At 38.6% G+C, this 26,047-nt stretch overlaps 1 protein-coding gene across 8 annotated transcripts in view; it reads left to right on the top strand.

The window, feature by feature from the left end:
• LOC126262232 (cap-specific mRNA (nucleoside-2'-O-)-methyltransferase 2) overlaps positions 1 to 26,047 on the top strand; it is a 275,061-nt gene that overhangs the window by 139,219 nt on the left and 109,795 nt on the right. For all 8 annotated transcript variants that reach the window (XM_049958694.1, XM_049958697.1, XM_049958700.1 and 5 more), the window contains 3 exons: positions 3,686 to 3,797; positions 20,855 to 21,061; positions 22,316 to 22,416. In XM_049958694.1, the coding sequence (XP_049814651.1) occupies positions 3,686 to 3,797; positions 20,855 to 21,061; positions 22,316 to 22,416 (420 nt within the window). The remainder of the gene's footprint in view (positions 1 to 3,685; positions 3,798 to 20,854; positions 21,062 to 22,315; positions 22,417 to 26,047) is intronic.

Here is a 26,047-nt window from a genome sequence, read left to right as displayed (position 1 = left end):
CGAGGTAAAACATTTCAAAATGTTCTGATAAAGATCACGGCGTTTGTTCTTTCTACTTCAGAGGTAAATACCGGAAACTGTCATTGCCTAAGTAATCCCTTATCTGCAAGTAATGTTGATAAACATGCCGCACTGTCAGTGACAGGTGTGTTTCTGTTCGTTTGTGGTGTAGCGCATGGCAACTGCGCTTGCTCTATGGGTACAGCTCCCGGCAAGTGTTGTTGCATTCTGCAACCTTCACTATATTCCTTCAGCGGGCTAGCCATGTATTGTGGGTAACCAGTGAAAGTATCTAACTTCTCTAAAAGCATGGGTTTGTTTTCTGTGAAATGTTGTTTTGTAATGTCAGTAGTTTTAGCAATACTGCCTTGTAACCTTTCCTCTGCTTCCTTTAAACCTGAATCTATTTTGGCTAGAAGTTGACTTTCTTTGTCTTTCAGAGTTTCTTTTACTGTATCTACATAAATTTTGCACTCTGACACTACCTTTTCAGCATCCTGGCTACAACTTTTCAGTTATTTCCTTTACATCTTATCTTTCTGTTCTTTGGCAAATTTTGACTCTTAAACTTAACTGGTCTACTCTTAGATTTAACTTGTTTACTTCTGTAGTTAAATTTTTACATATGTCTTGCAGCTCGCTGACTGCATTTGCCGCAATTTTTTCCGACGCATCCACTTGGTATTGTCTCTCCTGAATTTGAGAATATGCTTCACTAAGGTTTTGTAACTCACCTGCAAGTTGTTCCTGTTTATCATCTACGGATGATACTTTTTCCATCAACGTATTTATATTGTGGGATATGTCGGCACTTAGTTCTTGTTTTAGTTGTTTATCTAGCTCTGTCAACTTCCCGGATAATTTGTCAGATAATTCAGTGCATATAGTTTTGCTCACCTCACTGAACTGTTGACTAATACTACTCTCAAAATTGTTAAATGCCTGATTTTGCCATGTAAACTGTTGTCCTAGATTTTCCTTAAGTTGTGTTATACTTTCCTGAAATTCCTGTTTTATCAGTATTGGTACTTTTCAATTAAAGTAGATTTACCTGTGTACACCCTAATAAACCTGATTATTATCTGACACAGTCTTATAGAATTTGATGACTTATCTTGCACTTTAAAGATGACTTATACAAATTTTCATCTTTTCTTTAGAAATGGCACCAAACCAGTGTTGCCAGTGTGATGGCTGCAGAGGATGCCTCGATTGTTTCTTGTAGCTTGTTTAGTGTAGCTGGCTTCTGTTGATAAACTTCATTTTTCAAGGTCCCCAATAGGTGTAAGGCAAGTGGTGTAACATCTAGAGACTGTGGTGGGCATTCAGCAGCTGCTCTTCTACGTACCCATCATCCAGGTAGATTTTCATCCAAGTAGGCTTTGACATCTTTGTGGTAGTGAGGCGGAGTGCCATCTTGATGTAGGTAAAAGCTTTCATATCCAAACAACTCCGGAAGACAGGTAAAATCAATGTTTGTAGCATATGAAGATCACCTCACCAATTACGGTACCTTCAAAGAAGAATGGGCCAATTAAACCATGTTATGACAGACCATACCGCACATAAACACCTGGTAGATTAACATGTGTGTCCATGTGAATGTGAGGATTTTTAGGAGCACAGTACATGCAGTTGTGGCAGTTTATAACACTGTTCAGTTTGAATTGTGCCTTAGCAGACCAGATAACCATTCCTTCAAACTGTTCATCCTTGCAAAGCGTGCCTTCAAACCACTCGAGTACTCGATCCATCTATCTGAGTCTTTCTTGTTCATAGTGTGCAATGATCGTGGCATGTACACTTTCCACTTTACAGCTTTCAGAATGTATTGAACACTTGATTGGTGTACCTGGCTTTCACTTGCACCCTGCTTCACTTATTTTTGAGGTGACCTAGTAAAATGTTGCAACGCAGCAGTACTGGAGAAACTGGACTTGTTGATTTTTTTTGGTCTGCCAGACCTTTCCTTATGCACATCCTGAATGATACTGTTGGCTTCAGATTTATCCTGATTATGATGAATTGTTTTACTAGTTGGTGGGTGACTCCCAAACACATTATGCCATTGCTGTTGTACCTCCATCATGTTTTCGTACTTTCAGTACCATTTCAATATGGCCTTGAATTACTCAGATGACAGCCTTACTTCATTCATTGCTGCACTGTCATCTGCTGGAAAATGAGCACTGAGATCTTTTGAGAAAACAGTGGACTACACTGCCGCACAAATCGCAACGATACATAATTTTGTTCCTTTGTGGTACTACTCTGTATTCTGGTACATTCTATATTTTAATATTAGCTAAACAGAAGAAATGATTATTAATGCCATGGAGTTGAGGAGACCCGGTATCACGAGGAGAAATAACAGGGAATGCTTTCAGATACTATAATATTCTGATGCAGGTGAAGAAAGGAAGTAAGTACGATGTCAAGTACAGGTGAGAAAGGGGAGCAGGGGGATCACAAAAGACAAAGAAATAAAAAAATGGACATGAATAAGGAAGAAAAAAAGGAGAATATCAATGAAAATATGGTATTACAAATCAGGAGATTGGAGCTAAATTCGCAAGGGAATAGTTTTTTCAGACGAAAGTTAGGGCAAAGTAAGTTACTAAGTAGATGAAGACGGTTGGGGAAGAGATAATGCAAGTGAGGAATAAGTGGAGAGAATTTCAGACTTATCAGTTCGTGCACTGAAACAGTGTTATTTATTCCACTCAGCTTCTGCAGCTCAACTCGATGGAAGTATGTTTAAAAAATCTCTGCTTAACATTGATATATCTATTTGTAACAATATTTTTCTTGTCCACATGCCTATTCAAGAGATCTCTATACAGCTCCCTGTCCTATTCCAGCAAGCAGTTGCAATTTGGTGAGAAACTTATTATTGTTCATTATGTTAATGGCTTGATGTGCTGCTCATTATGTCTAATTATTTTCAGTGATCAGACAAGTTTACAGCTGTGATACGCAACGTTTTGTTTAAACATTCACGCCATTATCTACGCAACTATGGCAATTCTTCATGGTTATTATAATGAAACAAATTATATATTTTACCTAGAAAAACAGGTCTCACTTTTCCTTGGGCTTTCCTCAGCCAGTAGAATAACAGCACTGCCATTTGCAGTTTGCTTTATGTAAGTGCAGTTTTGTACTAATAAGTGCACATATCTTGCTACATTGATGGCAGTATTTTGATTCAGATTCTAAATTCCTGCTGCCTCACGCTACCTTGTGGGATTATCTTCCATTGCATTTAATCAGTGTTCATTGTTAACATAGAACAGAGTGTATCTTTCAACAAAAGGCATAACATAGTGGTTCAGACACTAATTGTGTTTGAGAGGAGTGAGATTAAAAGCGTACTTTAATTTCAATAAATCACTTGAGGTGAGTGTTAGATGTTTATGTAAAAGAGACTGCAGCTGATTTCGACTTACATCCTAACCCATTATTAATGTATGCCATGTCTGATTTGATGTGATATTAAACTCAAAACTTCAGTTGTAAATTTATTTCCGTTAATGTTTCATCAGATTTCCACATGCTTGCTATGACAGAATTGGTATTTTTTTGATACATTAATTCATTGTGTTGCCATAAGTTAATTGTCACTCCAGATATTACTGACCCACAGTGAGAGCTCCATATAATTAAAGACATGATGTGTTGACAGGTAACAGCTGATGGAAGCATTGACTGTCAAGAGAATCCTGGTGAACAAGAGCACATTGTGTCAGCACTACATTATTGTGAGGCAGTTACAGCACTTCATGCACTTGCAGCAGGTTAAAGTTTATAAAACTACTATGTTGACATATTTTATGTAGCTCTTCTTTCACGTGTATCAGATTAACTGAAGCAAATAGACTATAGACTGCATCTACAGCCATGTCTAGGGAACTGTTGTGATTCATTTTTTGTACACTGGATCAAATTGAGTTAGAAACTTTACATTTGCTGCATAGACATCAGCATCAATATCTTTGGAGCTAAGTGTGGAACAAATAAATGATTGTGTGATTTACCTTATAGATTAAAGTGTTATAGAAGTGTGTATTTAATTGTTTTTCCTATACTTATGACCAAAATGAGGGCTATGGAAAATACTTACAAGTGATCATTTAATATGTTGCCATATCTTACATCAGCAGATCTTAGTTTGGAAATTGCATTAAGCAAAATTCATTAGTGCGATACCTGTTTAATTACAACATTGAGAAAATGAAATGTTTCTTACTGTAAATGTAATAACTTTGACAATTTTCTGCCACTCAAATTTTGTAGCTGACTACAGGAAGCTCCTGAAAAAATCGTTTTTGCAATTGCTGATTCTTTGTTCAGTTTATCAACTGTGTTTACTGTAGTTATTAGACAAGGGCCTAACTGATGTACAGAGTTTGTCAAGTCACTGTAAAGTGTAGAGGAAACCATTACATCAATGGCAGTTCAAGCTGTAATGTCTCCCAGTGCATGTCCTTCTTCTCATGCGTAACCGGCTCTCACAATCACTACTCAGACTAATTACTCCTTGCACTATATGAGGTCTTGCCACTGACTCACACTACCCATACTCAATTTTATTTTATTTATGTTATAAAACCAAAGAAATTGCAAAAAGGTAGGAAATTAAGGCGATGGGACCTAGATAAGTTGAAAGAAATAGGGGTTGAAGAGAGTTTCAGACAGCATTAAACAATGGCTGACTAGAACAGGGGAAAAGAATGCAGTAGAACACAAATGTGTAGCTTTAAGATATGAAATAGAGAAGGCAGCAGAGGATCAAATAGGTAAAAAGAGAAAGCTTAGTAGAAATCCTTGGATAACACAGGAGATACTGAATTTAAATAATGTAAGGAGAAGGTATAAAAATGCAGCAAATGAATTAGAAAGTAAACAAATGGGAACACATGTCTAAAAAATTAGATTGACAGGAAGTGCAAAATGGCTAAGCAGTAATGCTGAGAAGACAAGTGTAGGGATTTAGAAGCATATTTCAGCAGGGGAAAAATAGGTACCACCTACAGGAAAATTAGAGACTTCTGGAAAAAAGAGAAGTAGCTACATGAATATCAAGAGCACAAATGGCAAACCAGTACTAAGCAAAGAAGGGAAAGCTGAATGGTGGAAGGAGTATATAAAGGGTCTATATAAGGGAGATAAACTTGAAGGGAATGTTATAGAAATGGAAGAGAACATAAGTGAAGATGAGATGAGAGATATGGTACTGTGAGAAGAATTTGATAGAGTACTGAAAGACCTAAGTTTAAACAAGACTCCTGGAGTATATGACATTCTTTCAGAACTACGGACAGCCTTGGGAGAGCCAGGCATGACCGAATTCTTCCACTGGAGTGCAAGATGTATGAGATAGGTGAAATACCCTCAGACGTCAAGAATAATGTAATAATTCCAATTCCAAAGAAAGCAGTTGCTGACAGGTGTGAAAATTATCGAATTATCATTTTAATAAGTCATGGTTGCAAAATACTAACATGAATTCTATACAGAAGAATAGAAAAACTGGTGGGAGCAAACTCGGGGAAGATCATTAAGGATTTTTGGAGAAATGTAGGAATACCCAAAGCAATATTACCTCTACGACTTATCTTAGAAGATAAGTTAAGGAAAGGCAAACCTGTGTTAATAGCATTTGTAGACGTAGAGAAAGCTTTTGACAGTGTTCGCTGGAATACTCTCTTCAAAGTTCTGAAGGTAGCAGGGTTAAAGTACAGGAAACGAAAGGCTATTTACAACTTGTACAGAAACCAGACAGCAGTAGTAACATTGAGGGACATGAAAGGGAAGCGTTGGTGGAGAAAGAGTGAGACAGAGTTGTAGCCTGTGCTCAGTGTTATTCAATCTGTATGAGCAAGCAGTAAAGGAAACCAAAGAAAAAAATTAGAGTAGCAAGTAAAGTTCTGGGAGAAGAAATAAAAACTTGAGGTTTGTCATTGATGTTTAATTGTGTCAGAGATAGCAAAAGAATTGGAAGAGCAGTTGAATAGAATGAACAATGTGCTGAAAGGGGAATTTAGTAGTAGTAATAGTAGCAGCAGCTTTATTCATCTGTAGATCTCTTTTTACTAGGCTATAGGACATGTCAAAGTATTTACAAGTTTAGACCAATTTAAAATAAGCTAATTCATATACACATACACTACTGGCCATTAAAATTGCTACACCGAGAAGAAATGCAGATGATAAACAGGTATTCATTGGACAAATATATTATACTAGAACTGACATATAATAATATTTTCACGTCATTTGGGTGCATAGATCCTGAGAAATCAGTACCCAGAACAACCACCTCTGGCTGTAATAACGGCCTTGATACGCCTGGGCATTGAGTCAAACAGAGCTTGGATGGCGTGTACAGGTACAGCTGCCCATGCAGCTTCAACACAATACCACAATTCATCAAGAGTAGTGACTGGCGTATTGTGATGAGCCAGTTGCTTGGCCACTATTGACCAGGCGTTGTCAGTTGGTGAGAGATCTGGAGAATGTGCTGGCCAGGGCAGCAGTCGAACATTTTCTGTATCTAGAAAGGCCCTTACAGGACCTGCAACATGCGGTCCTGCATTATCCTGATGAAATGTAGGGTTTCGCAGGGATCGAATGAAGGGTAGAGCCACGGGTCGTAACACATCTGAAATGTAATGTCCACTGTTCAAAGTGCTGTCAATGCGAACAAGAGGTGACCGAGATGTGTAACCAATGGCACCCCATACCATCACGCTGGGTGATACGCCAGTATGGCGATGACAAATACATGCTTCCAGTGTGCGTTCACCACTATGTCGCCAAACATGGATGCGACCGTCATGATGCTGTAAACAACCTGGATTCATCCGAAAAAAATGACGTTTTGCCATTCGTGCTCCCCCGTTCGTCGTCGAGTACACCATCACAGGCACTCCTGTCTGTGATGCAGTCTCAAGGGTAACCACTGACATGGTCTCTGAACTGATAGTCCATGCTGCTGCAAATGTTGTCGAACTGTTCATGCAGATGGTTGTTGTCTTGCAAACGTCGCCATCTGTTGACTCAGGGATCGAGACGTAGCTGCACGATCCGTTACAGCCATGCGGATAAGATGCCTGTCATCTCGACTGCTAGTGATACGAGGCCATTGGGATCCAGCACGGTGTTCCTTATTACCCTCCTGAACCCACCGATTCCATATTCTGCTAACAGTCATTGGATCTCGACCAACGCGAGCAGCAATGTCGCGATATGATAAACCGCAATCGTGATAGGCTACAGTGTGACCTTTATCAAAGTTGAAAACGTGATGGTACGCATTTCTCCTCCTTACACGAGGCATCACAACTACGTTTCACCAGGCAACACCGGTAAACTACTGTTTGTGTTTGAGAAATAGGTTGAAAACTTTCGTCATGTCAGCACATTGTAGGTGTCGCCACCGGCGCCAACCTTGTGTGAATGCTCTGAAAAGCTAATCATCTGCGTATCACAGCATCTTCTTCCTGTCGGTTAAATTTCGCTTCTGTAGCACGTCATCTTCGTGGTGTAGCAATTTTAATGGCCAGAAGTGTACATTTACAGACTTCTAGTTAGACACAATCATTTACTCCTGGTATACAATACTTTTTTTTACAAATAACTTATTAAATAATGTAATGCCACACCATTCACTCAAATCTCACATCTCACTATCAGTCACTGCGCACGCTGTACACACATTGTTTCATAACACTTCACTCACTACACACACACACACACACACACACACACACACACACACAGGTGATCTCTGGGCCATTTTCTGTACCACAACTTCCCATTTGGTATCCTGAAAAACTGAGTCAGCATCCCTCCAAAATGTGTGAGGTGTTGAGCTCAGAAACAGGAAGAGGTGTTAGTATTGTGCTATGCATAGCATAGGAGTAAGTATTTCTAGAAAGGAAAAAAGAAGGAAAAAATAAGGTGAAGGTGTTACATGGAATGTTGGATGTTTTATAATCATTATTATTATTATTATTATTATTTATTTGTACAACATTTTTTATCAAACCCCTTACTCTGTTTTATATAAGTAATCCTTCAATGTATAAAATGTATTGCATAACAGGTACTTTTTAGCTGCCTTTTTAAATAAGTGTATTTTTGCAATTTCTTTAATCTCTGTTGGTAATTTAGTGTACAGTTTTATTCCTTGGTAGAAAATGCTGTTTTGAGTTTTATGTTTATTTTTTCTTGGTAAATATAAGTTGAATCTATCTCTTGTTGCATGGTCGTGGACAGAGCTGTTTGTGCAGTAATTACCAATGTTATTTTTGATGTGTATAACTGACTGGTTAATGTATTCACATGGAGAAGTTAAAATTCCCAGTGCCTTCAGCAGATCTTTACAATGAGCTCAACTAGTATTTTTGGTTATTTTTCTTATGGCTCTTTTCTGGAGTTTGAAAAATATGTTCATATTTTGTGCATTTTTTCCCCAAAAAAAGAATGCCGTAGCTAAGAATTGAACGTACATATGAATAATATGTAACTAAAAGACACTGCATGTTCCACAGTGATGACAGGATTCTAAGGGCATAACATGCTGATGACATTCTGTTTGCAAGTACCTTTATGTGTTCACACCACTTCAACTGAGAATCAATATTTATTTCTAGAAATTTTGCATTTGTTACACAGTCTATATAGGTGCCATATACATTTAATTTAACATTGTCATTTTTCCTCTTCAAACTGAAATTAATGGCATTAGTTTTCTTTATGTTCAATGTCACTTTATTGCTTATTGACCAGTCATAAACTTCCTTGATATTTTCATTTGCTTTCTCGGCAAGGAGTTCTCTTGTTTTCTTAGTGACTATAATATTGCTGTCATCAGCGAAGAGAATTTTTTCACCATGAGTAACACAGGTGGGAAAGTGTTTGGTGTATATCAGGAATAGTATTGGTCCTAATATGCTACCATGCGGAACCCCTATTTTAATGTATTTTATTAAATGTTAAAATGTTTTACTAAATGTTTAGATCTATTTGAAGTATTTGTTATCTCTACTCTTTGTACCCTATCTGTTAGGGATGATGGAAACCAGTCATTAGCTACCCCTCTTATTCCTAATGCTTCTAATTTATTTAATAGAATCTTGTGGTCGGCTGTATCAAATGAATTGTACTTTGGCTGACTCTGTATTTTTGTCACTTCGGAAACCAAACTGTGATTCACTTAAAAGATTGTATTTTTTCAGGTAATTCATTAATCCGTCTTTCATAATTGCTTCTATTATCTTTGAGAATGCTGACAGCAGGAAAATGGGCCTGTAATTTTCTATGTCTTTTGCATTACTTTTCTTAAGCAAAGGTACAACTCTTGCCTGTTTTAACTGCTCTGGAAATGTCCCTGATGTGAAGGATTCAGTTATTATATTTGTTAAGGGGCCTTGTATAATCCCTATGCATTGTTTCAGTACACACATTGGTACTTCATCTAAGCCTACTGACTTTTTATTTTTTAGTTTTTGAACAGTTTTATTGACTTCATTCACTGTGGTTGGAAGTAACATCATTGTATTTAGTGCAACATTATTTACAGGTGTTATATTTGTTTTGGGGAATTTTTGCTGTAACTATTCTGCAATACTTGAAAAATGCTCATTTACATAGTTTGCTAAGTGTTGTCGATCATTTATTACCTTATCCCCCTCCTTTAGCAGTATGTTATTCTGCATTGTTTGCCTCTCCCCATTTCCTTTTTTATTCTCTGTATTATATATTATTTTGTCATTAAATGCCATTTATGCGGCAATCAGCATCCTCCTATAGATCTTCGTGTGTCTGTGATAGAAATTTAAGAATTCCGTATCATTTTAAATCAAGATGAACATCAACAAAAGCAACACAAGGATAACAGATTGTAGTCAAATTAAATCAGGTGATTCTGAGGGAATTAGATTAGGAAAAGAAACACTTAAAGTAGTAGATAGGTTTTGTTATTTGGGCAGCAATATATCTGATGATGGCCACAGTAGAGAGGATATAAAAAGTAGACTGGCGATGGCAAGAAAAGTATTCCTGAAGAAGAGAAATTTGTTAACATTGAATATAGACTTAAGAGGTACAAAGTCTTTTCTGAAAGTATTTTTATGGAGTGCAGCCATGTATGGAAGTAAAACATGGACAATAAACAGTTTACACAAGAAGAGAATAGAAGCTTTTGAAATGAGTTGCTACAGAAGAATGATGCAGATTAGATTGGTTGAGCACATAACTGATGAGATGGTACTGAATACAATTGAGGAGACAAGAAATTTGTGGCACATCTTGACTGAAAGAAGGGATTGGTTGATAGGACACATTCTAAGACATCAAGGATTGCCAATTTAGTATAGGAGGGAAGTGTGGAAGGTAAAAATTGTGGAGGAAGATCAAGAGATTAATACACTAAGCAAATTCAGAAGGATGTAGGTTGTGGTAGTTATTCAGAGATGAAGAGGCTTGCACAGGATAGAGTAACATCTATGTATAAAGATTTTACTGTGTCTTTGGAACATTGATAATATATTGGAATTGTGATAGAGGTACTTGTAATGGACAATATGCGTAGTCTCTGCTACTTGACTTACAGATGTAGTCATTTAGAGAGTAAATTAAGCTATTATAAAAAGAGAAAAACACAATCATCAATAATACTCTACATCAAGGAATGTATCACTCGCATCTTTTCAGTACTGTTTTGTCTATTATTGATACCCTTTTGTAACAAGAGACCAATTTTTGTGTCCTTTGTCATGCAGATTTGCTATCTGTGGTCACAAACAACTAGTCAAGCTGTCATCGTAAACAACTAGCAACAGATTCTTCAGCTGCAGCATTCTCACAGAAACATGGCTGTGGTCATGATACGTTTTGCTCATAATAGCTGGTGCTTTTTGTCTCAATGAATCAGGCACTTTAATGATTCCTTCCTTCACACTCTACGTTATTGCATCCTGAATTGTCCATTGACAACTACCTTTATCATAGTGAAGCAATTGAAAGAGATGAATACAAGTAAGTTGCCAGGAGTTGACTCCTATATATAAGAAGGGAATACAAATATACCCTCAAAATTACAGGCCAATACCCTTAACATCATTTTTCTGTAGAATTCTTCAACATATTCTGAGATTGAATATATGGCGTCTGTTCAAAAAATTCCAGAACTTCATACACAAAGTTTTTCTGCCCTTACCTTTTACTTATTATGCATTGTCTCCATCCAAATAATCTCCTCCACAATTGATACACCACTCCCAACACTGTTTCCACTTTCAGAAGCAGTCTTGGTACGCATCTTGCTGGATCACGCGAAGCTTTGTCTGTGAATTTTCGTTTATCTCCTCTATTGTTGCCAGATCTGCAGAATGTGGAGGATGAGGCAGCCCAATGTTTTCATTTCTTGTGTGATAGTCATACACCAATAGGGATGAATTTGCAGGTGCATTATCATGATGAAAAGCCATGAATTGCCTCGCCAAATTTCAGGCCATTACCTTCTTACATTTTCTTGAAGTATCGCAACATGTCTTGATAGTACCATTGATTAACAGTTTGTCTCTATGGCATGAATTCATGATGAACTAATCCTTCAAAGTCAAAGAAAAGTATCAGCATGACTTTGACATTTGACCTGACCTGACGAGCTTCTTTTGATCTTGGAGAACCTTTTGTGACCCATTGTGAAGATTGAACCTTGATCTCAACATCATAATTGCAGACCCACATCTCACCAGCTGTTATGATTCTCTTAAGGAACATCTCATTCTCATTTGCATGATCCAAAAGCTCTTTTCAGATTGTGAGGTGAAGGTCTTTCTGGTCTTGACTCGTGAGCCGTGGGACAAACTTGGCGGCAGCACGGTGTATTCCAAGATGCTGTGTCATTATTTCATGACATGATCCATCTGAAATGTTACAGTCTTCTGCAAACTCTCAGTCATCGAGTCTTCAATTAGCACCCACAATTTCGTTGATGTTCCTTACATAAGCATCGTCGGTAGATGTCGATGGGCATCCTAAACGAGGGTCATCTTTAATGTCTGTGTGGCCATTTTTAAACCAAGTGAACCATTCCTAACACTGAGTATGGCTTTTAGTTTCATGCAAGATTTAATGCAGATGCAGTACTCCTCTAACTCTACATCTGAAAATTCGCAAACTGTGTGGCACAATATTCTTCTCAATGCAGCAGTGAACAGTAACTAACAGACATACAACAATGAATCTGTGCATTTACACATTAAACACAGGTGTGTGCAGGGATGCCAAACACATTTCTCTGCAACAAGCCATTGACATGAAATTATTAATGTTGAGTAATTTTTTGAATAGACCTCGTAATGCATTTCCTTGAGACAGAAATTCTTATGTCGACAAATCAGCATGGATTTAGAAAACAATGCTTGTGCCAAACGTTTGTCCTTTCCTTGCTTGATATCTTGTGAACCATGGGTAAAGGACAATAGATTGATTCCATATTCCTAGGTTTCTGGAAAGCATTTGACACGGTGTTCCAAATATAAACTGTTTACGAAAGTCTGAACATACAGTTTAAGTTCCCAGGTATTTGAGTGGCTTGAAGACTTCTTATGTAACAGAAAACAATATGTCATCCTTGATAGTGAGTGTTCATCAGAGACAAAGGTATCATCAGGAATACCCCAAGAAAATGTGATAGGACTGCTTTTCTTCTCGGTGTATAAATGATCTGACTGAAAGGGTGAGCAGCAGTCTGCAGCTATTTACTGATGATGTGTGGTGTACTGGAAGCTGTTGTCATTGTGTAACTGTTGGAGGAGAAAAGGTGATTTAGACAGAATTTCTAGTTGGTGTGTTGAATGGCAGCATGCTGTAAATGTAGAAAAACATAAGTTAATGCAGGTGAGTAGGAAAAATAATCCCATAATATTCTAAAACAGATAATCAAGTCGATTAAATATCTAGACATGTTGTTGTTGTTGTTGTGGTCTTCAGTCCTGAGACTGGTTTGATGCATCTCTCCATGCTACTCTACCCTGTGCAAGCTTCAATATCTCCCAGTACTTACTGCAACCTACATCCTTCTGAATCTGCTTAGTGTATTCATCTCTTGGTCTCCCTCTACGATTTTTACCCTCCACGCTGCCCTCCAATGCTAAATTTGTGATCCCTTGATGCCTCAGAACATGTCCTACCAACTGGTCCCTTCTTCTTGTCAAGTTGTGCCACAAACTCCTCTTCTCCCCAATTCTGTTCAATACCTCCTCATTAGTTATGTGATCTACCCATCTAATATTCAGCATTCTTCTGTTGCACCTCATTTCAAAAGTTTCTATTCTCTTCTTGTCCAAACTATTTATCGTCCATGTTTCACTTCCATACATGGCTACACTCCATACAAATACTTTCAGAAACAACTTCCTGACACTTAAATCTATACTCGATGTTAACAAATTTCTCTTATTCAGAAACGCTTTCCTTGCCATTGCCAGTCTACATTTTATATCTTTTCTACTTCGACCATCATCAGTTATTTTGCTCCCTAAATAGCAAAACTCCTTTACTACTTTAAGTGTCTCATTTCCTCATCTAATTCCCTCAGCATCACCCGACTTAATTCGACTACATTCCATCATCCTCGTTTTGCTTTTGTTGATGTTCATCGTATATCCTCCTTTCAAGTCACTGTCCATTCCATTCAACTGCTCTTCCAAGTCCTTTGCTGTCTCTGACAGAATTACAATGTCATCGGCGAACCTCAAAGTTTTTATTTCTTCTCCGTGGATTTTAATACCTACTCCAAATTTTTCTTTTGTTTCCTTTACTGCTTGCTCGATATACAGATTGAATAACATCGGGGAGAGGCTACAACCCTGTCTCACTCCCTTCCCAACCACTGCTTCTCTTTCATGCCCCTTGACTCTTATAACTGCCATCCGGTTTTTATACAAATTGTAAATAGCCTTTCGCTTCCTGTATTTTACCCCTGCCACCTTTAGAATTTGAAAGAGAGTATTCCAGTCAACATTGTCAAAAGCTTTCTCTAAGTCTACGAATGCTAGAAACGTAGGTTTGCCTTTCCTTATTCTTTCTTCTAAGGTAAGTCATAAGGTCAGTATTGCCTCACGTGTTCCAGTATTTCTATGGAATCCAAACAGATCTTCCCCGAGGTCGGCTTCTACCAGTTTTTTCCATTCGTCTGTAAATAATTTGTGTTAGTATTTTGCAGCTGTGACTTATTAAACTGATAGTTCGGTAATTTTCACATCTGTCAACACCTGCTTTCTTTGGAATTGGAATTATTATATTCTTCTTGAAGTCTGAGGGTATTTTGCCTGTCTTATCATCTTGCTCACCAGATAGTTTGGTAATTTTCACATCTGTCAACACCTGCTTTCTTTGGAATTGGAATTATTATATTCTTCTTGAAGTCTGAGGGTATTTTGCCTGTCTCATCATCTTGCTCACCAGATTGTAGAGTTTTGTCAGGACTGGCTCTCCCAAGGCCATCAGTAGTTCTAATGGAATGTTGTCTACTCCCGGAGCCTTGTTTCGACTCAGGTCTTTCAGTGCTCTGTCAAACTCTTCATGCAGTATCGTATCTCCCATTTCATCTTCATAAACATTCTCTTCAATTTCCATAATATTGTCCTCAAGTACATCACCCTTGTATAGACCCTCTATATACTCCTTCCACCTTTCTGCTTTCCCTTCTTTGCTTAGAACTGGGTTTCCATCTGAGCTCTTCATATTCATACAAGTGGTGCTCTTTTCTCCAAAGGTATCTTTAATTTTCCTGTAGGCAATATATATCTTACCCCTAGTGAGATAAGCCTCTACATCCTTACATTTGTCCTCTAGCAATCCCTGCTTAGCCATTTTGCACTTCCTGTTAATCTTATTTTTTAGGTGTTTGTATTCCTTTTTACCTGCTTCATTTACTGCATTTTTGTATTTTCTCCTTTCATCAATTAAATTCAATATTTCTTCTGTTACCCAAGGATTTCTACTAGCCCTCGTCTTTTTACGTACTTGATCGTCTGCTGCCTTCACTACTTCATCCCTCAAAGCTACCCATTCTTCTTCTACTGTATTTCTTTCCCCCCTTCCTGTCAATTGTTGCCTTATGCTCTCCCTCAAACTCTGTACAACCTCTGGTTCTTTCAGTTTATCCAGGTCCCATCTCCTTAAATTCCCTCCTTTTTGCAGTTTCTTCAGTTTTAATCTACAGGTCATAACCAATAGATTGTGGTCAGAGTCCACATCTGCCCCTGGAAATGTTTTACAATTTAAAACCTCTGTCTTACTATTATATAATCTATCTGATACCTGTGAATTTTAAAATTTTCCCGGCGAATTGACTGTTCAAACAAATTTCGGGCTTGCAGCCGGTCGTCGTTCAATACTTCGCACGATATTTCAACTGGGCACCTGCCAGTCATCTTCAGGTGAGCCGTCGCAGACTGGCGATAAAGTTCTCCGCATGCGTCGAAAACTTGATAGTTGAACCAACACTGCCCGCCGGCAGCGCCCTCGCTGGTGGAATAGCGGAACTCAGTCGCCCTCTGCGTTGCTGTTTGCCACGGCCATCGACGCACTCTGTCGTCTTCGATTTGAGCAAATCGTGGAGATGATGGGATTCCATGCACTGTCCAGCTGGTAGCCGCTGTCACGGTTTAACAGATTTTCTGCCAGTCGTATTTCTACGGATTCTTTAATAATGGAGTCCCAGAAAGACGTTACTGTAGACAAAATCATTGTTTTCTCATACTCCATTGAATGTCCAGTAGAAATACAATGTTCAGCAATAGCGGACTTGCTTGGCTACATATGATTTAGCTAAACATCTCGCTTCCTTACTGAGACCTTTCGTAGGCAAGTGCTCACATCACATACAAAACTCAGCTGATTTTATCAATAGACTGGGGGCTCTTCGTCTTAACAGTGTAGACCTTCTAGTAAGTTTTGATGTGGTCTCACTTTTTACAAAAGTTCCTCTTGCAGATTCTTTGACACTGATTGGTGACATGTTTCCTGTTGATATCACTGCTTTGTTCAGGCACGCACTTTCCTCAACTTATTTTATGTTTAATCAAGAATATTTTGAACAGACTGACGGTGTCGCCATGGGTAGCCCCCTCTCTCCTTTGGTCGCCAACCTTTTTATGGAGGACTTTGAAGAGAGAGCGCTTGAATCAGGTGCCCTGAAGCCAACAGTTTTTTGGCGGTATGTGGATGACACTTTCATAGTGTGTCCTCATGGAGAAGATAAATTAATGGAGTTTCTACATCACCTCAACTCCATTCATAGCAACATCCTGTTCACCATGGAAATAGAGAAAGATGGTTGTTTGCCTTTCTTGGATGTCCTGGTTCGAAGGAAGAATGATGGTTCTCTAGGGCATTCAGTTTACCGGAAACCCACTCATACTGATTTGTACCTGCAAGCATCAAGTTGCCATCACCCATCGCAAACCATGAGTTTGCTTAAAACGCTTGTTCATAGAGCTCATACTGTCTCAGATCTAGATAGCTTATCTCGAGAACTCGCCCATCTAAAGACATTATTCAGCGAAAATGGGTATTCCATCCGGCAGATTAACAGGGCACTAACAGTTAAAACTAAGAAGCAGGAAGTGAATAAAGAGGAGAACATGCCGGAACAGTCTTTAGCTTTTCTTCCTTTCGTTGGCAACACTTCGTTTAAAATAGCGAGAATCCTCCGAAAATTTCAGGTAAAAGTGGTTTTCTGCCCACCATCGAAGATTGCGGACCTTGTGGGATCAGTTAAGGACAATCTGTTACTACGAAAGGCCGGAATTTACAAGATACCGTGCCAATGTGGTATGGCTTACATAGGTCAAACCACACGCACCGTGAAAGAACGCTGCACTGAACATCAACGTTACACCCGCCTTTTGCAGCCAAGCAAGTCCGCTATTGCTGAACATTGTATTTCTACTGGACATTCAATGGAGTATGAGAAAACAATGATTTTGTCTACAGCAACGTCTTTCTGGGACTCCATTATTAAAGAATCCGTAGAAATACGACTGGCGGAAAATCTGTTAAACCGTGACAGCGGCTACCAGCTGGACAGTGCATGGAATCCCATCATCTCCACGATTTGCTCAAATAGAAGACGACAGAGTGCGTCGATGGCCGTGGCAAACAGCAACGCAGAGGGCGACTGAGTTCCGCTATTCCACCAGCGAGGGCACTGCCGGCGGGCAGTGTTGGTTCAACTATCAAGTTTTCGACGCATGCGGAGAACTTTATCGCCAGTCTGCGACGGCTCACCTGAAGATGACTGGCAGGTGCCCAGTTGAAATATCGTGCGAAGTATTGAACGACGACCGGCTGCAAGCCCGAAATTTGTTTGAACTATCTGATACCTTCTAGTATCTCCAGGATTCTTCTATGTATACAACCTGCTTTCATGATTCTTGAACCAAGTGTTAGCCATGATTAAGTTATGCTCTGTGCAAAATTCTACCAGGCGGCTTCCTCTTTCATTTCTTAGCCACAATCCATATTCACCTACAATGTTTCCTTCTCTCCCTTTTCGTACTGCCGAATTCCAGTCACTCATGACTACTAAATTTTCGTCTCCCTTCACTACCTGAATAATTTCTTTTATCTCATCATACATTTCATCAATTTCTTCGTCATCTGCAGAGCTAGTTGGCATATAAACTTGTACTAATGTAGTAGGCATGGGCTTCGTGTCTATCTTGGCCACAATAATGCATTCACTATGCTGTTTGTTGTAGCTTACCCGTATTCCTATTTTTTTTATTCATTACTAAACCTACTCCTGTATTACCGCTATTTGATTTTGTATTTATAACCCTGTATTCACCTGACCAAAAGTCTTGTTCCTCCTGCCACCGAACTTGACTAATTCCCACTATATCTAACTTTAACGTATCCATTTCTCTTTCCCTTTTTAAATTTTCTAACCTACCTGCCTGATTAAGGGATCTGACATTCCACGTTCTGATCCGTAGAACGCCAGTTTTCTTTCTCCTGATAACGACGTCCTCTTGAGTAGTCCCTGCCCGGAGATCCGAATGGGGGACTATTTTACCTCCGGGCTATTTTACCCAAGAGGACGCCATCATCATTTAATCATACAGTAAAGCTGCATGCCCTCGGGAAAAGTTACGGCTGTAGTTCCCCTTGCTTTCAGCCCTTCACAGTACCGGAACAGCAAGGCCATTTTGGTTATTGTTACAAGGCCAGATCAGTCAATCATCCAGAGTGTTGCCCCTGCAACTACTGAAAAGGATGCTGCCCCTCTTCAGGAACCACATGTTTATCTGGCCTCTCAACAGATACCCCTCCGTTGTGGTTGCACCTACGGTACGGCCATCTGTATCGCTGAGGCACGCAAGCCTCCCAACCAACGGCAAGGTCCATGGTTCATGGGGGCAGGATCTAGGCATAATGCTACAAAGAAATATGAAATGAAACGAGCATGTAAGGACTTGAGTGGGAAAGGCGAACGGTTGACTTCAGTTTACTGAGAGAGTTTTAGGAAAGTGTCGTTTGTCTGTAAAGGAGCCCACATACTGAATAGTGCCACCCATTTTTGAGTACTGCTTGAGTGTCTGGGATCTCCGCCAGGTCAGATTGAAAGAAGACATTGAAGCAATTCAGAGGTGGTCTGCTAGATTTGTTGTTGGTAGGTTCAATCTACATGCATGTATTATGGAGATGCTTCGTGAGCTCAAATGGGAATCCTTGGGTGGAAGAAGGTGTTATTTTAGTGAAACACTGTTGAGAAAATTTAGAGAACCAGCAGTTGAAGCTGACTGTAGAACAATTTTACTGTTGCCATGGTACATTTCAAGTAAAAGATAAGAGAAATTAGAGCTCATATGGGTCCATATAGGCACCCATTTTTCTCTCCCTCCATTTGCAAGTGGAACACCAAGGGAAATGACGAGCAGTGGTACAAGGTACCCTCCACTGTGCACCATACGTGGCTTGCAGCATATTTAAAGAGATGGATGTAGATGCAGATGTAGATGTAGATTTACAGACTTGATGGACATAGTTGAATGTTGACAAACCTAGTAGAAATTGTTCTAAATTTTTTCTACAGAATTCGCTTTCTGCCTGCCTGCCTGTGTGTGTGTGTGTGTGTGTCTCACACACACACACACAGGCAGGCAGGCAGAAAGCGAATTCTGTAGAAAAAATTTAGGACAATTTCTACTAGGTTTGTCAACATTCAAATATGTTTTGGGGGCTACGACCCTCGTGTTCATAATGTAATAGTTTTCGAGGAATTTGATTGGCTTCGTTGGAGGCCGTATGCCTCAATTTTGAAACGTATTGTAGAAGGGCGTCCAGTAACAGTTAATGTAAAAAATTACAGTTAATGTAAAAAATAAGCCCGGTATGGTCATAAAGCACACAGGGCTTGCTATATTTGTGTCTAATGACTTTATTATTGGTGACGAGGCATTGATATCACGGTTGAATGTAATACATGCCGACTGCCACATAATACATTGTTTAAATGTTAAGGAGGAGATGGCGTCGGACGTGGAGGCCGAGGAGGAAGTTATATGCATTTCGTCGGCCGAGGATGATGCCCCGGTTTCGCCGTGCACGACCGAGGCGTTGGATATGCCGACGGAATATTCTGACTAGGCCTTATTTCGGTCGAATGTGTAAATGGCGTACTGAGTATACGCAATCAGATGGAGTACGCTTTGAATACGGAAAAATGGGCACAACTGAAAAATATGACGAAAATGCGCACAACTTTACAACACTTAGACACTATGATATTACTGATGAGTTTAAGTTCTTTGCAAATAAATATGACTCTGTTATTATTAACAAAATTGTAACATATGTGTATAGAATTAATGTTAGGGTTGAGCCACTAACACTAGATGACAGAGCTAATAAAAAGATCTGTGAAGATCAAGGTGCATTGGAAAAAGTACGCCTAGCGTGTAGTAATAAGTTAGGTACATTCAGTTTGTGACCAGAACGTTCATCAGGTGTTCCGTGGCGAAAGTATAGTAGAAGGAACCGTTTTAAATTTGTAACATATTCGAAACCAGAAACAAGTGCAGATATAAGTAAAGTAAAATCATGGCCAGATTTAGAGAATTTGTGTAAATGTAAGAATAAACTGTTTCAAGGTGTTAATCCATTTTATATTGGTTTGGAAATTGCTGGAGATGAACCTGCCAAAAACGATGTTGTACAAAGTGAAGTTAAATATGTAACATATGTTGTTAGGAACAGAGTATATATGACCTTTTGTAAACGTAAAGGTACCGTCACATTCTAAATAAAGGTTATTGTTTACAGCTAATGTCTGCGTTGGAATTTTTTTATGGAAACTGGGACCATATCAGGAATTATCCAGACGACCTTCGCCTCGCCTTCCTTGTTCCTACTACACAGCAACGAATCTACGATTTAGCTTTAACATTTTATGGAAATAAGGTTAATTATTCTGCTGCTGTTATTGTTTTAGAGGAATTGTGGTACTACACACACACACACACACACACACACACACACACACACACACAGAGAGTGAGAGAGAGAGAGAGAGAGAGAGAGATAGAGAGAGAGGGAGGGAGGGAGGGAGAGAGGGAGGGAGGGAGGGAGATGCTGCATATTCATTTCTTCCATTCCACTTTTCACCCATTTTGGTAGCCCTTCTTGACTTCATGTTAGCTTCATGTGTCAGCACTGTGTAATGATTCATAACATACTCTTGAAGATGTTACTTCATACTAAGGTTACAGACCAAGTATTTATATGTATATGTAAATTATTTGCTTAAAATATGTTTTGTTGATAGGTGGAAGTTTCTTACTGAAGATATTTACAATATATGAACATGACACTATCTGCCTATTATACCTCCTGTGTTGTGCTTTCAAACATGTGAATATATATAAACCTGCAACAAGCAAGGAAGGCAATTCAGAGGTGTATGTTGTGTGCCTTGAGTACATTGGTAGTGAATTGATGGAACCATGGTTGAAAATATTGCGGCAACATTATGGTGAGTTCATTACAGGGCTGCAAAGAAGTTTTATCTAATTAGTTTATCTTTTGGAAAAAAAGTTGATTTATCCATATGACAACTATTAAATTAAGTTTTCTTTTGTTTAAGCAAGCTCTGCTGTTTTCTTTGGTTAAGGAATTGCTGTTAAATAATAAAAAGAAACCCAAAAAATTGAAAAATCATCCAAATTTGTAGTCAGTTCTCTTTGGTTGATGCCTGAAATCAAACTATTTGTGATATGGATTGTATGAAGCGGATATTTAACATTTTTCCAAGTTCTTGCCAACATATCCATATCTTTGTAGCAATCACATTACTTTATTTATGTGAAGGCTTTCTCTGCTATTGTCAAAGAAATGTTAAGAGTTCACTTAAGTTAGTAGGCCGTGGTCCAATAGGTCTGCATCTTGTGTATGTTTTATGTAAATTAAAACCTAACTTAAATTGAGGTACAGTTGGAGGATGACAGGGGAGCCCTCAACAGTCAGGAATGAACTGTGACTGTGAGATAGAAAGGTGCCTTTGTAGTGATGCCAAATATCAACTGACTTTGGAGGATCACCAGACCTTTGAAGATGGTAGGTTCAGATCCTGTCAAAATGTCACAAATGAGATGCATACGTGTTGGACCACTGCCTATAGGCTCAGTAAATTCTTTGTGTATCAATCTCATGGTAAAATCTAAATGCAGAGGTGCTATCTATGTACGTAAAGAAATTCTTCAAAGTGTTTATTTTAAGCTTTTATACCCAAGTTAGCAATAAAGAAATGAATTATTTAGCAGCCCCAAAGCATTTAAAATTCAGTGAGTGCTGCTTCACAATGCTAAATTACATGTCATATCAGGTAGTAGGCAAACAATTGTGATGGAAGGCTGTAGCCATGCCCTTTTTAACAGAGAACTATAATTGAATAAATTTTTTTTGTTTCCAAAACGAGGTCAGCTGTCTACTGCCTAATGATTAGTTTGAACACCACAGTAGATCACTACACATGTTTCTAATGGATTCAGTAGATTCTTGCTTTCCTTTGACCTTCAAACTGGTTTGCCAACCTATTGTAGTGTGATGTGCAGTTTATTGTGGAGTCTATCATTGTGCAACCTGGCATATTTTCATTGTGCAAATCATTGCCAGAGATGAATGGAATTACATATAATCTCATTGTTGAACTGACAGTTAGTAGAGTCCTTAGAAATAATTGCTTTGTGTAACTATAATATGAAATGCCAACATTTTAAATGTGTTCCAGGTGAAGAGAAACAACAGAAAGCAATGTTCCCACGCCAATTAATTCCAGACTCCTTCATTCGGCGAGTCTTTGAATGTGCAGAAAAGTTTAAAAATTTGCAGGTTTGTTCCAAAATAATTATGAAGTTTTTGCAGAAGTTTAAAATTATTGTGACTATAATGGATTATTGTGATTGTTATTATTTATTGTACTAGTTGTTTTGTCATAGTCTTGTGTAACTGACATCTGGAAGCAAAATTTTGTGATGGCTGTCTTTATAGTGTTTGTGTCTTACACATTATTTTGTTATGTTTCTTTCTTAATATCTCTTTGTGTATTTGATTTAAGTGCAGTCCTTTCTCATTACCTTTGTCATGAAACTTATTAGTTGTCCAGTGTTAATGACATATGTATACAGTTTGTATTCACTGGTGGAGCTCTGCACTTCAGTATGCGCTTTGTCACTGCTACTTGCCTGTTATCACTTGAAGCCTGCCATTCGATACAGTGTTCAACTATTGCATGAATTGTTTTTGTAATCTGTTAAGGTATCTATCGTTTTAATATTTTTGAAATGTTTTCCTCATCAGGTAATGTAACAAGGTGCCCACATAAATGACTTTTTCACATCTTTTGCCTTCTTTGTGACCAATATTTCACGAAATATCCCTTTCTTATACCTTGGAGACTCCCATAATTCCTAGCTACATCAGGAACCCATTGCAGAATATCTTCCTTTAACAAAAATGTTGTGTCCTTTTCACGTCATTCCTCCATAAACCTATGTCTCAGACTAAATGTGAAAGATGCTGTACATCTGATGCATTTTGGATCAGATCCAAAGTTAGTAAAGTTACTATCTGTTGTGGCTATTTTTTGTGGTCTTGTTACTGTTCCATTTGACTGCACCTTCTTTCCCAAACTATCTACATGACTCACTACTTAAGAAGAGTATTCTTTCACATTTTTCCAGTATAATTCCATGACCCTGTCAATGCTTACTGCCGAAAGACAATCATATGAGGTATCAAGTAAAGATTGTCACTGAATTGAGGGTTTTTTGGTAGGGGGACACAGCATATTATCTTGGATGGAGAATCATTGTCAGATGTAGAAGTAACTTCGGGTGTGTCCTAGAGAAGTGTCTTGGGGCTCTTGCTGTTCGTGTTGTCCATTATGCAGACAATATTATGATAACCTCAGGCTTTTTGCAGATGATGCAATTATATATAATGAAATACTATCTGAAAGAAGCTGCATAATATTCAGTCAGATCTTGATAAGATTTCAACATGGTGCAGAGACTGGCAACTTGCTCTAAATGTTCAGAAATGTAAAATTCTGCACTCCACAAAATGAAAAAATCGTAGTATCCTATGACTGTAACATCAATGAGTCACCTATACAAATACTTGGGTGTGACACTTTGTAGGGATATGAAATATAATGATCACATAGGTTCAGCTGTGGGTAAAGCAGGTTGTACTTCAGTTTATTGGTAGAATACTGGGGAAGTGCAACCAGTTTACAATGAAGATTTCTTACAAATCATCATGTGACCAGTTCTAGCATATTGCTGAAGTGTGTAAGACCTGTACCAAATAGGACTGAGAGAGGATATTGAATGTATACAGAGAGAGCAGCACGAGTGGCTACAGGTTTGTCTGATCTATGGGAGAGTGTTACAGAGATACTGAAGGAACTGATCTGGAAGATGCTTGAAGATAGACGTAACCTATCCTGAGGAAGTATATTAACAAAGTTTCAAGAACTGGCTTTAAATGATGACTCCAGGAATACACTACAGCCCCCATCGTATTGCTCACACAGGGATTGTGAGGATAAGATCAGAGTAATTATGGTATGCACAGAGGCATTCAAACAGTTGATCTTGATATAACTTCTGCCATGCATTCACAGTGATATGCAGAGTGTAGATGTAAATGTAGTTGATTTGTGTGTTCAAGGAGTAGATGACACAGTACTGTTCAATCTCGTCTTTTCCTTTCTGGAGTGCATCTTCTTGGGTTTTGATAATGTTATCCAAGCTTTCTAATTTTTAATTCACTGCTGCTTTTAGCCCAAACTGCTTGCGCTAAAGTCTTAAATATTTTCATATTAACTTGTTGAACTGTTTCAAAGTGTATTTTACCCCACCTATTACTTTTGAAATATTTGTAAATATATGGATAAACTGAAAGAACCAGAGGTTGTAGAGAGTTTCAGAGAGAGCATTAGGGAATGATTGACAAGAACAGGAGAGCCTTGGGAGAGCTGATGTTGACAGGTGTGAAAATTACCAAACTATCAATTTAATAAGTCATGGCTGAAAAATACTGACACAAATTCTTCAAACAATGGAAAATCCAAGCTGTAATGTAACTAATACGATAGAAGGAAAATTGCTACTCACCATATAGCGGAGATGCTGAGTCGTGATAGGAACTATAAAAAGATTCACACAATCGTAGCTTTCGGCCATTAAGGCCTTTGTCAGCAGTAGACACACACACACACACACACACACACACACACACACACACACACGCACACACACACAAGCAAGTGCAACTTGCACACACATCTGCAGTCTCAGAGTGTAGTTTCAGCTCTCTGAGACTGCACCCGTGTGCAAGTTGTGCTTGTATGTGCGTGTGTGTGTTTGTGTGTGTGTGTCTACTGCTGACAAAGGCCTTAATGGCCGGAAGCTATGATTGTGTGAATCTTTTATTGTGCCTATCGCGACTCAGCATCTCCGCTGTATGGTGAGTAGCAACTTTCCTTCTATCATATTGTGACACAAATTCTTTACAGACAAATCGAAAATCTGATTGAATCCCACCTTGGGTAAGATCAGTTTGGATTCTGTAGAAATGTTGGAGCATGTGAGGCAATACTGACCCTACGACTTATCTTAGACGATAGATTAAGGAAAGTAAATCCTACATTTCTAGCATTTGTAGACTTGCAGAAAGCTTTTGACAATGTCGACTGGAATACTGTACTTCAAATTATTAAGGTGACAAGGGTCAAATGCAGGGCGCGAAAGGCTATTTACAATTTGAACAGAAATGAGATGGCAGTTATATGAGACGAGGGTATGAAAAGGAAGCAGTGGTTGGGAAGGGAGTGAGACAGGGTTGTAGCCTATCCCTGATGTTATTCAATCTGTATATTCAAGCAGTAAAGGAAACAAAAAGAAAAAATTGGAGTAGGAATTAAAATCCATGGAGAAGAAATAAAAACTTTGAGGTATGCCGATGATTCTGTCAGAGACAGCAAAGGACCTGGACAGTGTCTTGAAAGGAGGCTATAATATGAACATCAACAAAAGCAAAATGAGGATAATGAAATGTAGTCTAATCAAATCAGGTGATGCTGAGGGTATTAGATTAGGAAATGAAACACTTAAAGTAGCACATGAGTTTTGCTATTTGGGAAGCAAAATAACAGATGATGGCCAAAGTAGAGACGATATAAAATGTAGACTGGCAATGGCAAGGAAAGTGTTTCTGAAGAAGAGAAATTTGTTAACATCAAGTATAGATTTATGTGTCAGGAAGTCTTATCTGATAGTATTCATATAGAGTGTAGTCATGTATGGATGTGAAACATGGACGATAAGTAGTTTAGACAAGAAGAGAATAGAAGCTTTTGAAATGAGGTGCTACAGAAGAATGCTGAAGATTAGATGGGTAGATCACATAACTAATGAGGAGGTATTGAACAGAATTGGGGAGAAGAGGAGTTTGT

The sequence above is a fragment of the Schistocerca nitens genome, chromosome 6 (genome assembly GCF_023898315.1).
Source record: "Schistocerca nitens isolate TAMUIC-IGC-003100 chromosome 6, iqSchNite1.1, whole genome shotgun sequence".
NCBI classification, from domain to species: Eukaryota; Metazoa; Arthropoda; class Insecta; order Orthoptera; family Acrididae; genus Schistocerca; species Schistocerca nitens.
Note: the sequence above shows the minus strand (reverse complement) of the source record. Positions and strands in the feature narration are given on the sequence as shown.